At 44.9% G+C, this 15,700-nt stretch overlaps 1 protein-coding gene across 2 annotated transcripts in view; it reads right to left on the bottom strand.

Annotated features, from left to right (window-relative positions):
• MDGA2 (MAM domain containing glycosylphosphatidylinositol anchor 2) overlaps positions 1–15,700 on the bottom strand; it is a 661,668-nt gene that overhangs the window by 416,297 nt on the left and 229,671 nt on the right. For both annotated transcript variants that reach the window (XM_050954596.1, XM_050954598.1), the window contains exon 2: positions 2,580–2,719. In XM_050954596.1, the coding sequence (XP_050810553.1) occupies positions 2,580–2,719 (140 nt within the window). The remainder of the gene's footprint in view (positions 1–2,579; positions 2,720–15,700) is intronic.

Here is a 15,700-nt window from a genome sequence, read left to right as displayed (position 1 = left end):
CCCAGCGCTCAGTTGGGAGTAGGCTGCTGGAGAGGACAGACGCTGGTGCCCGGGCTCCCGCCGGCCCCAACCTGCCCCGCGCCCACTACCCAGAGGAGCGCTGGCCGGACCTGCCCCGCGCCCACTACCCAGAGGAACGCTGGCCGGACCTGCCCCGCGCCCACTACCCAGAGGAACGCTGGCCGGACCTGCCCCGCGCCCACTACCCAGAGGAGCGCTGCCCGGACCTGCCCCGTGCCCACTACCCAGAGGAGCGCTGGCTGGACCTGCCCCGCGCCCGCTACCCGGAGGAGCACTGGCCGGACTTGCCTCAGACCCGGTACCCGGAGGAACGTCGGCCTGACCTGCCGTGTGCCCGATACCCCGAGGAGTGGCCTGAGCTTCCCCACGACCGGTACCCGGAGGAGCCCATGGTCTGGGACCCCCCAGATGACGCCGGCAAGAACCAGGTACCCAGAGAGGGGGAGGTTGGAAGTGGCCCGGGGATAGCCGACCCTGGTTTGGCTCCTGAAGAGCCCGAACCCATGTTAGTGTGTTGCGGCCAGGATCCCCACTGACCGCAGCGGGTCTTGACCGCTGCTAGGGCCCCGGGCTGGAACGCAGTGGAGTGGGAGGGCCTGCGTCCCCCCTGCCACCCATAACCGGGTGGCAGACTCCCCCTCGTCGCGCCTATTGCCACTGCTCTGTCCTGAGCCAGAGGGCCAGAGCGAACTAGACTTGTGTTTGGTGCCCTGCCCGAACCAAGGGCTGGGCCCCCTTTGGCTTTGCCACTGCTCTGTCCTGAGCCAGAGGGCCAGAGCTAACTAGACTTGTGTTTGGTGCCCCGCCCGGACCAAGGGCTGGGCCCCTTTGGCTTTGCCACTGCTCTGCCCTGATCCAAAGGGCCAGGGCTAACTAGACTTGTGTTTGGTGCCCCACCCGAACCAAGGGCTGGGCCCCCTTTGGCTTTGCCACTGCTCTGTCCTGAGCCAGAGGGCCAGAGCTAACTAGACTTGTGTTTGGTGCCCCGCCCGGACCAAGGGCTGGGCCCCTTTGGCTTTGCCACTGCTCTGCTCTGATCCAAAGGGCCAGGGCTAACTAGAACTTTTACTGCCCCGCCCTGCCAAGGGCCTGGGCTGATACTGTGTTTGCTCAGCCCCTGCTAGAGGCCTGAACTTGAACTGCTACTGCCCCGCCCTGCCCAAGGGCTGGGGCTTATTTACTTTGAGAGCCCTGACCCCGGCTAGAGGGCCGGGGCTCTACCTTGTTTGCAGACCCTGTACCCCCCTCAACACCTGCGGAGGGGCTAAGCCTACCCGGACTGCGGCGTGCTAGGAGGCGCCCCGGCTCCCCGCAGCGCCTGAGAGGGACGAGCCCCGACACGACTGGCTTACACGCTGCTAATGGGTAGCTACAAAATATATCTGAATAGGTGAGCCTGGCTAGGGAAGAATTGTCAGACACATTCCAGCTGTGGCCTTGGTTGGAGAGCCTGCTTAGCTTTTTATGTCTTTAGTCCTGAGATCGGGACCAAGAATTAGCCTATCCCTACTGTGAATACCTTCAAGCTCTGTCTTTTGAAAACTGTGTCTCCTACCCTCGTTCCTCACCCCTACTTATCTCCAAATTCCCAATACAACTCCCTTGTCACATACAGAGAGGAGGAAGTGGATGCAGCAGAAGGAAAGACTATCAGAAGAAGCAAAGAAGGGATGGGTTCAGAAAGCAGGAGAATGAAGAAATGGATGGAAACCCACCCAAAAAAAGCAGGTCTGAGAAGCTAAAGGAAGGAAAAAGCAGAAGGAAAATGAAAAGGAATAAACCACACTTTCTCCAAGCCCTAGAGTTTGAAAGACCTTGGTTCCATTAAATTAACTAATGATGTGCAGAGTAGGGGCGGATGAATCAGCCTGGACAGAACACGAACGAACCAGAACCTTTGCTTAAAATGAAAAACATGAAACCTGAAGCTCAGAAAAGATTGGTTTGATTTTTTTTTTTATGTTTCATTTTTATACATCTCCGCAGCTTCCTTGTTCTGGTCAACCTTCCTGCTCCAGAAAGAAATCTAGATGTCCCTTGGGCTTATGTATGCATCTGCTTCAATTGCTTAGTCTGGTGTTTTATTTCATATGTTTATTATTTTCCTGGCACCGTACGTGCTTTGAGTCACTAGCAAACTGAGCAACATTTAATGTGAGGTTCAGTAAGACCAGTGGTTCTCAAATCCTTCCACAGCATGACCTGAAGTTACAACAAAAAAAGTTTCAGGAACCCACTGCCATAAGTTTCAGGATCCCATCTCTTCTAGCCATTAAAAAGAAAAAAAAGAAGGTGGTTGCAATCCCTTGAAACTTGCCTGCAACGCCAGGCTTGGAAACCATGAGCTGGAGGAATCCCATGCTCAGGGCCTGGTCATACTGTGACACTAATTGGGCTAAATGAGCTTCATTGCACTCAAGACAGTCCAGCACTTATAAGAGCAAGTTGCATAATTATCTCTGCAAACAAGATGGCCTGAAATGGCTACAAGGGCGAACGACAGGAGAGTTATAGCGATACGGCTACTGGAAGAGGCTGGGTCGCAGTGTGGGACTCACCTGTGGCCGAGGGTGGCCCGTCACCAAGCAGGTGAGCTCCAGAGTCTCCCCCTCGCGGATGGTGTATACCCTTTCCGAGTAGCGCTCCTCCTCGATGTTACAGGCCAGGCCTGAGTGCACGATCCGCACCGTGGGTGGGGCTGTCAAACCAGCAGAAAGAGAAACATGTCAGTAAAATGTTTCCACACAGCACCTTGCCCCTTGTCCCCACAGGAACAACTGCTAGACATAGTCCCAGCCATACACTCAGTGCCAACAGTCTGAGTTCACGTGAGGAGTAAGGCCCTTCTCTGATGGAAGAATCCGATACTCTGTTTTTAGATGTAAAATCAATTATAATCACTACTCACACAGACACTTTCCCCTCCCCCACTGCTCCACCGCCCCTCCCCCCATAAAAAGCAGGGCCACAAACAAGGAACCAGGTAACAGCTCCATCTCTGATGATTTATTTGATTGTTTTTCCCTTCCATTGCAAGCGACTCTGAAATGATATCCCTGACGTATGCGCACAAGAGCTCCAGGGGCATTGCAGATCTGCCCTCACAGCCTCACAAACGGGGCTCACCCTTGTTCTGGTGGGGCCTCTGCTAGAGATGCCAGGACTTCAGCCCCCTGCCCATTCACCTGTTGGGCTCTCCAGTGAGGTTGTGAATATGGGGCACAGTTAGGATGGTGCTTTTTCAGACACCTTTACCGTAACGACTGGCCTGAAATCACCTGCTTCCTTTGCAAAGGCATGGAACAGTCTGAAGCATACTGACTTCTGGACTAGATTAGAACCAGTGCCCAGATTCACTGACTATCCCACTCCCATTTCTGTGACCTATCCAATTGGTGTGGCCTTTTGTCCATATTTTCTGGTAGAGATGGGTGCCTGAAACTTGAAAACAACAAACTTACGGGAAGTTCAGATCCAAAATCCAGATACTCAATGTTTGGCCCAAGTCCATGTCTACTGTGGCTATCTCTCAACCTACATTAGCATCCACTGGCATTAAAGGTAAGTTTCAGTAGGACTGACACCTTTGTTTAATGATGCTATTTCTTACGCTTTACACCTGGGGAACCTCAAGAACAGTGGAAGACACAGTGTGACTGCTAACACTGAAAGAGAAAGATGTTTAACTGCAAACATATTGCCCGGAAATATGGCACTAAAACACAATTATAATGACCCCGTCCAGGGGTCACCAGCAGGATTTGAATACAGGAACTTTAGCACCACAGCACAGCATCCTCCCACTGAACTGAAAGACTAACTCCATTAGCTGGCAGCAGCAGTAGGCTGTGAGAGACAAGTTTAGTGCCAGGAAAATTGGCTGTAATAGTTATGTGTACCCAGCTGTCCCCTAAAGGATGCTTTTTCAGACTCATTTGCACTCTCGTTATTTTTGTTTTCCTTTCCAAAATCAACTTTCTGTTTTTGTTTTTGTTATTATATATCTTTCCAATTCTATTATAACACTCATTACCTAAATAAGAAGCTTTAATTGAACCACTAAAATAAAGTAGTCAGCACAATGGGGTTGATTCTACTCCCTTTTAAAGTGAATATTAACATCCATCAACTTCACTGGGACCAGGAACAGGACCAGAGTTTCAGTTAGGACAGATTCCATTTTCCTGGAATATTTAACCTGCACTAAGAAAAGCGAAATGTTTCCATGTGTCCCACATGTGTGGCATGTGTCGCCTATGCTGGAAAATTGCAGTGGTTGTCACATCGGATGCACAACTCACAGTACTGTTTTAATAGTCCAGGAGAGAATAACAATGGTTCTGTGGGATGTCAGTAATTCTGTGCCATGCAGTTCCCACTCATTCAAATTCCACATGAACAGATCAATAGGAGGATAAGGTCAAGTACTCATTATGGTGCCCTCGCTGAATGAAATGTAACAAGACACTAAACGGCAGAAATGGCAAAAGGTAAATCAGATGTATAAAAAAATAAGTCAGCTATAAAACTCTCCGGAGTGATGCATTAGTTATTAGGGGCAAATCCGACTGTTAACCTGCTGGTGGCCCTTCAATCAGAGAGCCTGGCACAAGCCTGCAAGACAGTGAAATTAGATCCAGTGGCCAAGTCTTAGTCCAAAGGAGCTCCAAGGCAGGGGCCTGAGCAGCCCACTTTGTCGACGACGTGGAAGCCTCAGCCCCGGCCTCACTGAATGGAGGCTAAGTAGGCTCTGATATGGCAAAGACTTAGGCACATGCTTAACTTTACACTGTGCGAACGCCCCTCTTTCGTCACATCAGGGCTCAGTGTTTCTCCCTCCGGCGCTGAATCAGTCCCACTCCAGAGATTTAGTACTGGATATTGGTTTATTTACAGTATTCAGAGGGTAGGCCTACAGGTTGGCCCGAGGGCTTCTTTAAACAGCAACAAAAAATATTAAATTGCCTCACTCCCACTGGAGAACTGCCTCTTCTCGTGCCGGCTACCTATGGCCAGCCATCCTCTTTCACTCACCCTGAGCCCAGCTAGGCTGCGAACAAAGGTCCTCTCCCCAGACAGAAATAATACAAGGCTTCCCTTATAGGGAAAAAACCAGCCTTTTCCCCTTGCTGCACACAACCCTTCTGCATCTTGCATCTCATGTCTCCTCGTAACCCTTCACTGGAGCTGGTTTTTAATGGTCCCAGGCTGCCCTTAATTAGACTCAGGTGTCCACAATTAATCTGAGGTAACCTCTTTCAGTGTATAGGAAAAAGGACTTTAATCATTCTAAGACTAATATACCACCCTCCAAACACCCTTCTGGAACAGCCAGGGTCTGAGGTTAATGGCTGTCTGCAGTGTTGTTGTGTGCTCTGTTGGTCCCGGGATATTAGAGAGAGAAGCTGTAAGCTCAAAAGCATGTCTCTCTCACCCACAGAAGCTGGTCCAATAAAAGACATCAACTCCCCCGCCTTGTCTTTCAGGTCTAGCTTGTTACACTGCATAGCTTTTCCACATGAGTAACAAGCAGTGAAAAGATTCCAGTTAGAGCACCTAAAATAAGCAAATAGGCATGAACGCAAATTACCTTCCAGGCACTCTGAGTTCACGTCCTCTGGGATGAATATCACCCATTGATTTCCTTGGACACTACTTAGACAAAAGTAGCCCCAGTCAAAAAGGATACAACACCCAAGGAAACTAGTTATCTTCTGTGGAGAATAAGTGAGTCAATACACACATTATACCCAATATATTCTAAAGATCAGACAGCAGATATATAAGGAGAGATAGAACTATTCTCTCTCTCTTTCTACTTAGAGTCCTGGGGTCTCTTTCAGAATTCCCACTCTCCCAATACCCAGAGTTGTCCGCATAAAGAGGAATTGGATTATGCCCAACAGGGCTCGTCCGTACACTATTATTGGGTTGGCTTCTTTGAGACCTTAGGGTTGCAACAGTCAATTATTTTTTGTCAAGGTCCAAATTTCTTGGTCAAGGTATAGTCAAGGTCCAGATTCTGATAAATAAATAAATAAAACAATAATAAATATATAAAAAGATGTTGGGGTCCGTTCAAAAACATCTGGTGATCTGAATTTAGCCCACGTCCACCCATAGACTCTCTCTGGCCTAATGTGATGTTTAGTGCTTGCAAGAAAGAAATTAAAGATCTGTGTCATTTTCCCATGCTCACACTGAGGGCTGGTCTACATGGGAAGTTAATGTGCAGCAAGTGAGGGCGTGAATTTACAGCTCACTACCTACACTGGACTAACTCGCTGTGTGGCCATTTTTGCTGTGCTCTGAGAATGTTTCCATGTGCACTGCACTTTGAAAGCATATTAAGCTAAACCACCTGAGGGCGCGCTCTTAGGCTGTGTCTGCACTACAAGCTAGAGGTGCGATTCCCCTGCTCACGTACACATACTCGTGCTAGTGCCACCGAGTCAATGCAAGTATAAATAGCATAGCCGTGGTAGCATGGGTGGAGGTGTGGCTTAGCTATGCCACGTCTGTACCCACTGGACTCAGGCAGTCACATACTCAGCATGGCAAAGCTGTGAGTCTGCTGCCCCTAACCAGGTTCCTGTGGTTGTGCTGCTACTTATACGCATGCCAGCTCAATGGCGGCTGCCGTGACTGTGGGTACACGAGCTGGGGAATCACATTCCTCACTCATAGCCTGAAGATAAGCCTGGGTGCACAGCGAGAATGTACAGAGGGAGTTAGTGCGGAGTAGCGAGTGTGCTCTGAATTCACACACTAGCTTGCTGTACACTAACTTCCCCATATACACCAGCCCTAAGTAAAACCTTACGCCCCCTCATTGAATCCAGCAAGATGACTTGGGGCATAAGGTATCATTCAACATGAGTAAAGGTATCACAATCTAACCCCTAACGATCACCTTGTCCTCAGCCTTACTAATCTATTCGTCTGAGTAATAATAAAGCCATTTACATTACAGCTTTCCCCACATACAGGGTCTGGAGTTCTGAGTCTTTAGCAGCTCACTGTAACAAAGGGGTGTGTTTCAGGAAACTAGCCAGGTTCACTCCTGCTTAAATTTACAGTCACCTCACTTAAGTCTTCTCAAGCTGTTTGTTCAAGCAGACATGCGGCACGAGACCATTGTGTTCATGGTCCTCAGAATGAGAGAGGCTCCAGGAGTGCAGTTCTGGGATCACGCTGTGTCCAGCCCTTGTGCAATGTGCCACGCATGAGGCAGTGCAGAGGGTGGGGCCAGCGTGTCATGAGCCTCGTGCAATCTGTGCAAGGCCTGAGTAGCACAGCAAGCCCTGTGCTCCAGGGAGTATAGAAACTGCTCCCTTCCTGCTCCCTTGAGGTCCACTGCCAGGGCAGGCTGCAGACAAATCCCCACCTCCGCCTAGGTTCTACCCAGTCTCCCCAGAGGTCGGGGGAAGGAATAGGCTGCATCTCACAAAGGTATGTGGCAATGGGTGCACTGGCTTTGCACCTTTGTGCCCTGGAGAGGAACTATGCTTCCTGAGGCCGAGTACCCCTCTTGACTAGGGCTCTCCTGAGCAGGGCGGTTCTGAATTGCCCCTAATTATGCCTAGATGAGCCAAGCCTCCTCTTTGCATAAATTACATTTTTCCCATTTATCTGAGCAGCTTCTCTGACTTCAGCTGCGAAACAATGGCATCTGCCAGCACTATCAAATGTGGATGGAATGCACTTGGAGGAAACCAGGTCCCCAAATAGGTAGTCTTACATGGGGGCCTTGTGTCTGAGGCACAGAGGACACAAGGAGAGGGCTGAGCTGCTTTGAACCCAGAACCTTAGGAGCCGATGGGAAAGCCACCTGCTCAAGAGGGAGCTTTACTGCTACAAAAATGAAATAATACACTTGTGACTGGAAAATGAAAGGAGGGCCAACCCCTACTGGCTACGGAGCAGGCTGCTTGCCCACTTATATTCCTAAAACTTTACCTAACTTAACGTCAAATGAAAATACCTCAGAGGGAAAAATAATTAATTCGCTGAACACAGGCATCAAAAATATTAATGTAGGTCTAATTCGATAGTAGCGATGTACCTGATCCTTACACCCAGGTCCAATACCCTCAGATGTTGGAAGGGTTTGTATCCAGACACAGAGCCCAAGGCTGACTTCTAGTTCTAACCTATAACCATTTTCTCCCTAAACCTCCTTTAAATAAGCCACCAGTTCTCTAGGAAGTAGACCTTTGGTCCTCTTTAAGATAAAAACGATTGCCACTTGACCAGCAGAGGGTGCTGTCAGATTATGTTGGCTCACAGCCACCTCATTGAGCACATGACTTTAGGAATCTGAAGGTCCGTTTACACTGCAGCTGGGAGCATACCTCCTAGCCTGAGTAGAGAGACTCCTGCTAGCTCAGCTCAAGCTAGTTATAGCAGTGTGGATGTTGCAAAACTGCTGGTGGTTCAGGCTAGCCACCTGAGTCCAAACCCTCCCAATCCCCTAGGTCCAGGGTGACCAGACAGCAAGAGTGAAAAATCGGGATGGGAGTGGGGGGTAATAGGAGCCTATATAAGAAAAAGACCCAAAAATCAGGACTGTCTCTATAAAATTGGGACATCTGGTCATCCTACATAGGTCTGACCTCCGGAGTGCTAACCGGAGCTCAGCTGGTCCGGTAATATCCAGAGTGCTATATTTAGCATGCTAGTTTGAGCCCAACTAAGGTGAATCTGTCTACCTGGGCTAGGAGGCTCACTCCATCTGCAGTACAGACAAATCCTGAATGGCTGGGGCTATAGTTTCCTGAACATGTGCCCTCCCTGGTGCACTCACATGGCTTGGGACATATTTCGCAACGTCACTTTCCCTCATATCCAATCACCAGTGAAAAACCAGGGCAAGAAAAGACATTAGGAAAACATATAGTTCCCCGTCTAACATTGTATTTCTGTGTTCATTACGTATTGTGATCACACTGATTTTAAAGCATGGCAGGCATTAGGAAGTGTTTAGATCCTAAATTTTGTAGCTGCTGTCAGGACCATGGCAGCTCACTGTGAAGTGACTCCACATCTGTCAACAGAACCTTTGAAATTGACACATGAGTAGATGCTGCTGGCTGGCTTTGAAGATGGAAGCGAAGTTTGCAAAAGATCCTGGCTGGAGCTTTTTGAATTAAGCCTTATTTTTTAAAGCTGCCGTTTCCTCAGCTTTGTAATGGATAATTTAGTTTGCAAACAGCAGCTACATTTTGTCATCTCTCAGAGTTCCAGCAGGTCCAACCTCTCTGCCACCCTTTCAAAGACAGAAAATATATCATGATGAAAAGTTATTTTCTACTCTGTGCTTTTCTGAGTTACTTTTCAAAGCCTGGCATGCCCAATTATTTGAGTTATACACACAAATACCTTATGTGCTGGCACAAATCTGGTTTCTGGGCACAAATAAGTTGGTCATTCCTGTTAGACTTTTGTTAGTTTCAGTTCTGAATTTGATGGCACACCCTTCCATACAGCAGAATTCTTCTCTTTGAGCATCTAGTGTTCCCTTTGCAGTCACAGTGGAAGGACAGGTGTTCAAGTTATGAAGGGCTTAAGAGCTGACTGAAGAACTCGCTGGACAGCTACTATTGATTTTTTATAACCCCAGAAGACTGGAAGAAAGTGAATGTTGTGCCAATATTTAAGAAGGGTAAATGGATGACCCTGATAATTATAGGCCTGTCAGCCTGACATTGATCCCAGGCATGATAACAGAGAGGCTGCCACAGGACGCAGTTAATAAAGAATTAAAGGACGGTAATTAAGCAACACCAATCAACATGGGTTTCTAGAAAATAGAGCCTCTCAAATAACTTCATATCTTCTTTTTGATGCGATTACAAGTTCAACTGGTAAAGGTAATAGTATTGATGTAACATACTTAGACTTCTGTAAGTTGCTTGACTTGGTAGCACACGGCATTTTGATTACAAACTAATGTAAAATTAATGTGGCACAAAGTAAACGGATTAAAAACTGGCTAGCTGACAGGTCTCAAAATGTATTTGTACAAGGGAATGATCAACAAGCAAGTGTGATTCTGGGGAGGATGGGGTCCCACAGGAATTAGTTCTTGCCCCTATGCTATTTGACATTTTTATCAATGACCTGGGAGGTGAGACTCGATTACAGTTGGTAAGTATCTACATGGAGAAGAAAATTTTGATAATGAGCTCTTGAATCTAGCAGAAAAAGGTATAACACAATTCAGTGACTGAAAGATGAAACTCACAAATTCAGACTGGAAATGAGGCATACCTTTTTAACAGAGAGAGTAATTAATTATTGTAACAACTTACCAAGGGTCATGGTGGATTCTCCATCACTGATGCTTTTAAAATCAAGAAGGGATGTTTTTTCTAATAGATGCACTGTAGGAAGTATTTGGGTGGAGTTCAGACTAGATCAGTGGGTCTCAAACAAGGGCCACTGCTTGTTCAGGAAGGGTGGTCAGCACGACCCTTGGCCCGCGTCACTTCCTGCAGCCCCCACTGGCCTGGAGCAGCGAACTGCGGCCAGTGGGAGCCGTGATCGGCCGAACCTGCGGAGGCTGCAGGTAAACAAACTGGCCTGGCCTGTCAGGGCCTTTCCCTGAACAAGCGGTGGCCCTAGTTTGAGAAGCACTGGACTGGATGACCACAGTGGTCCCTTCGAATCTTGGAAGCTATGAATCTTTGACTGGCCCCTTAGACACTGATTGAGCAACGTATTTAAGCATGGGACTAGGACTATTCCCATGCTTAAAGTCAGGTATGTCTTACACATTGACCGTAAATTCCTTGGGGAGCAGGGACAGTCGTTTTGGTCGGTTGTACACACCACCTATCTCCTGGGCTCCTATCCGCTCCCGGGATACCAATAATAAATAACATAATAAGTGTCGGGCAGAATCAGAGCCCTAGTGCAGCAAGGTAAGAAAAGGGCACCATGGTTTTTTTTAATATGCTTCAGAAGTATTTTGTAGATTTAATAAAAAATAATGATTGAGACCCTGATTTTGATTATTTTCTGTCAATCTGGTCTATTAAATCAAAATGTACCATATTTTCTCTCTCTCTGGTCTAGCCTATCAGAAGCATTGCCAACCCCAAGTGTTCAAAAATCATGAGGTCAGATTCCAAAAAATCACGAGACTTTTTTAAATAATGTGTTTTGGATTCTTTAGTTGGCTTTTGATATCTGAGCCTTTGGGGTACATTTGGGTTTTGTTTTCAAGCTCCTTTCTGCAACTCTGAAGGCTACATCCTTGCTTTAAAATAATAGGAGGAAATTTGAGATTGTCCAATAATCAAAGGATTTCAAGAGCTGATGCTTTAGATAACACAAATACCACAAGACTCCCAATAAAATTGAGAGAGCTGGCAACACTGTGTCAGGAATGGAGCTTTTTACATTCAAGTGCCCTTAACTTTAGCGTCAATACATTTTCATACAATAACCACCGGGTCTCTACAAGAAACACATACATGCAAATTTTACCCATGATGCACAATTATGGCAAAAGTGCACAGTCCTGTAAGTAAAGATCAAATAAACAAACACAAAAATATCCCTTTCCTTTTTATATTTTTTACTTTTTATGGTTCAGAAGTTATTACATAATTATGAAATGCCACCACTTTCTCAACTATAGGAATATTCATTCCAGCTCTTTCTGAAATATGCCTCCCAAGATTAAATACCAGATGAGACATTATAGTAATATACTACTTGGTATTTATTTTGTCTGTGGCATTTTAGAAGAACTTGTCTTGTTATTATACACAGTAAATATTGCATGAAAGAACCCATTACACTTCTATACCCCTCAGTATATACACCTAATGCAACAAAAACAAGCATGGGGTCAGAAATGAAAAACAAATAAAATAAAAATCCATATTACTCCAAGTGGTACCAAGATAGCCCTTGTTTTCAAATGGAAGATGTGGCCATTCTAACCTATCCCCATATCTCAGGATCCTTACATTAGCTGTATCCACTGCACAAGCTGCTCTCGGCCAGCAACCGCAATTGATCACAAAAAAACGAGAGTGGCAATTTGTTAACTAGACACAACAGCTGTCCAGTGAAAATGTATCTTAAATTTTCTGTCAGGGGAGTACTAGAAATGCCACTGAACCTGAAGACATATGTAGGTAACTGGTCAGATTTAAGGAAAGCAGAACAAAGGATTAAACGGATGCTGGGATGAGCAGTGCACTGGAGAAGCATGCAGGTTAAAGTTGTTTTTTTTTCATTTCACTGTGGGAGCAAGGTACCATGTCCCTACAGGGAACACAACGTCTGTGTTTATAGACTTTAGCATGCCCAAGTAATACTAAAGGATTTTTATAGAAATCAGAAAGTTGGGTCCTGCAGGATTTATGACAGTGCTTTTTCAACCTTTTTTTCATTTGTGGACCCCTAAAAAATTCCGAATGGAGGTGTAGACCCCTTTGGAAATCTTAGACATAGTTCATGGACCCCCCCCAGGGTCTGCTGACCATTGGTTGAAAACCACTGTTCTATGGTAACAACCATTTTCCCAAATCCCTTAGATGCAGTCCGTGCACCCACAGGGGTCGGTGGACTACAAGTTGAAAACCACTGTTTTACTGAATGTATGTCAGTCACTGGAGTTGTGTTAATACATGATAATCCCAGCTTTTTAAAAAAAAGTAAGTTTCTAGCCTTGGTGCTTGGAGAGAAAATGAGAATGAAACAAGAAAATGAAAATATGACCTCGTGCACCTCAAGGGCTCAAAAACCAGAAGACAAAAAAAATTAAAAATTTATTATTTTTTAAATACGCCCTCACTTTCTTATGTTAACCTTTGGTGTTGGAGATACTTGCGTTTGAATGGGACTGAGTCAAAAAAAAACAACACAGCAGGTCATTTGGGTTTTGAGCAGAGTGATCAAACATTTTGATGCTTTGGGAAAGATCTAAAAATTCTTGATTGTAGATAGTTTTCTCGTGGAACCAGTTCCACTAAAACATGTTTGTATTGAAAGATTAGGAGAGATACAGAATTCTCAAAGACAGTCTTGTCTACCTCTTCTTGCACTAATGGGGACAAAATGAAAGTGCCTAATTCATGTCTGTTTTGCATCCTACTGCCAGTTAAGTCTGCTTGATTTTGTCCTTTGTCTTCAATAAAAACAGGATTGGGTCCAAAATGTAAAATGTGTTTTCTTACCTATATAAATTATCAGAGAAAGAGGACATTTCAATGCCCCTTTTTTAAATTACCAGACCAAGGCAACAAAGTTTATGACCATCCTAGTCATGAAGGAGTACGGTCACCCATGGTATCCAGTGCACTTGTAAAACAAAACCATTATTGGCCATTCAAATAAATCAAATCTGATCCTCATTCATTGTTCTCCAATTCCAGCACAATCAGTTTTTTAGATGATCACAGACCCTTCAGTAATTTTGCCCCTCATTTGCTCACACTTATATTTCAGGAGGGAAAACTACTGTAAAGTTAAAAAGTTTCCTGTGCCATCTTGTTTTTGAATCTTTACATAGCAGGTTAAAAGCACAAGTCTTTCATCTCTCTCCTTGAATATTCCTGCAGAAATGTGCAGGTCTCAAGCATATTGATTTATTTAGGACCTAGACTCTAGGGCATCTCAGAGCTAAACAGGAGTGCACAGTGCCTCCACTAAGAAATAACTCCTATGACACCTTTAGCATGATTTGCTACTCTATTCTTCCAGAGACAAAGCAAGTTTACTGCTTCCCATGCTCTAAAGTGCATCACTTCAACTAGGACATCGGATTCCAGTGCTTAACTAATGATTTGCAACCATGATTTTTTTGTATTATTTCAAATCACAGTGATAAGGAAATTAAAACTTTAAAAGATGACAAACCAAGAAATAGCATATTTTTGTCTGAAGAAGTCACATGGCCTTTTTCTCCATTCCTGCTTTAAACTGGAGCATCCCTACTGTTCTAGAAGCAGATACTGACAGACAGAGACCATATGTCATAGATCGTAAGTTTTTAATACTTTGCCCAGCAGGAGGAACAATAAACAGCAGTGTAATGAGTTGTAAGGAAAAAAAATCTAACTGTTCTTAGAAACAGAATTATGGTACCTCTAACTTAATAGCTACTCTGCTGATAAGCTTTGTAGTGTCAAAATTAGGTCAGGCTCTGACTGTCGCATTGGGCAGCAGTACTGTGATTTAATTAGCTCGGTGCTTTTTTTGTTAGTGCTATCGATCAGGAAAGCTTCCAGAGCTCTGGAAACACAGTCCAAGTTACAGAAATATGGGCAACTGTCAAGCAACTTGGCAAAAGGAGCCCAATCAATGGAAAAAGGTGACCCTCATCCTGGTTTCGTAGCCTTGACAGCAAGGTCAGGATGGGGTCAGCACAGCGGAGCATCATGGGATCGATGCCAGTGCTTGCAATAAGTGAAAGTGGCATGGCTGCGAAGTATTTTCTTTTCAGTTGAACGCCCGTCACTGGCGCTGGTTCCACCAAAACAATTGATGGTGACCTCTCCCCATAATGCTATTTTCAGCTAGCCAAAGAAAGACCAATACACCGTTAAAATGTTACAGAGTTAAGTGAATTTAGGCACAATTTTTAAAAGTGACTTGTGATTTTGTGTGCCCAGGTATTTCTGAAAATCAGAGAGGTGTTTCAACTTGGGCAACAAAAGTTACTAATCACTTTTGAAAATCTTGACTTTAAGGTATTAGACCAACAGCCCTAGAGAGAAACAACTTCATTTATCTAGAGAGCAGCTGCAGAAAGGGTAGTTCTGCTCCATGATTCCCTGTAACACTCTTGCAATGTGGCTCAGCTCTGTTCCGCTTATCATTACTAAAGATAAGAAACTCCATCTCCATTCAATCAATGGCGTCTGTGCTGAGAGTGGACACACAAGTTTAATTGGGATGACGTTTTTTCTGATGTACTCTTGCCCAATAACCAGGGCACTGGGAACACCACAACGCACTTCACGTATCAATAAATGGACCAAAAAAACCTTGTGTAGGCAGACGTAATGTAAACCGAATATAAAACTCATATAATGCTTCAAATACTAGGTACTTGGCATTCATGTCTTCCAAGAGGTAAAATGAATATAATCAATACCCTGAATATTTAATTTAATAGAACTTGATTATGTAACCCAATGAAAGAATTTTATTACATTTTCTAACAATAGAAAATGCTGACCCAATAAAAAAATGCATTTGTGTCCTGAATATTGTACTTGCCTATTCTCTGACAATAAAGGGACTTTACAATTCCACAGACTACCTACAGTAAAATACCCTCATTATTTACAAGAATTGTTTGCTATCAAATCACATACATCTTATTACAAAACTAGAAAAATTCAAGGCCAGCGTGTTTGCAACTGATAGAATTCAATGCTGATATGTGAGTATTAACACTTAATTCCAATAGTTGCAGATGCTTCTGCAGTTCTTTAAAATCTTCTAATTCGGAGTCAGATCATTCCCCCTTTTTATATTCCAGAACTCCATGAAGTCTGCTAGGGGTTAAACTATTGCTAATCTGCTTTACATGGTAGCTACTCAGATACTACAGTGATGGAAATCAGTATAAAATCCTAATAAAAAAGACAGGTGGATTGTATGGGTGCAAACCACTGACATTAACCCCATTATTTTCAGTGGGGCCACATGG

The sequence above is a fragment of the Gopherus flavomarginatus genome, chromosome 5, assembly GCF_025201925.1.
Source record: "Gopherus flavomarginatus isolate rGopFla2 chromosome 5, rGopFla2.mat.asm, whole genome shotgun sequence".
NCBI lineage: Eukaryota > Metazoa > Chordata > Testudines > Testudinidae > Gopherus > Gopherus flavomarginatus.
This window is presented reverse-complemented; position numbering and strand designations above follow the sequence as displayed.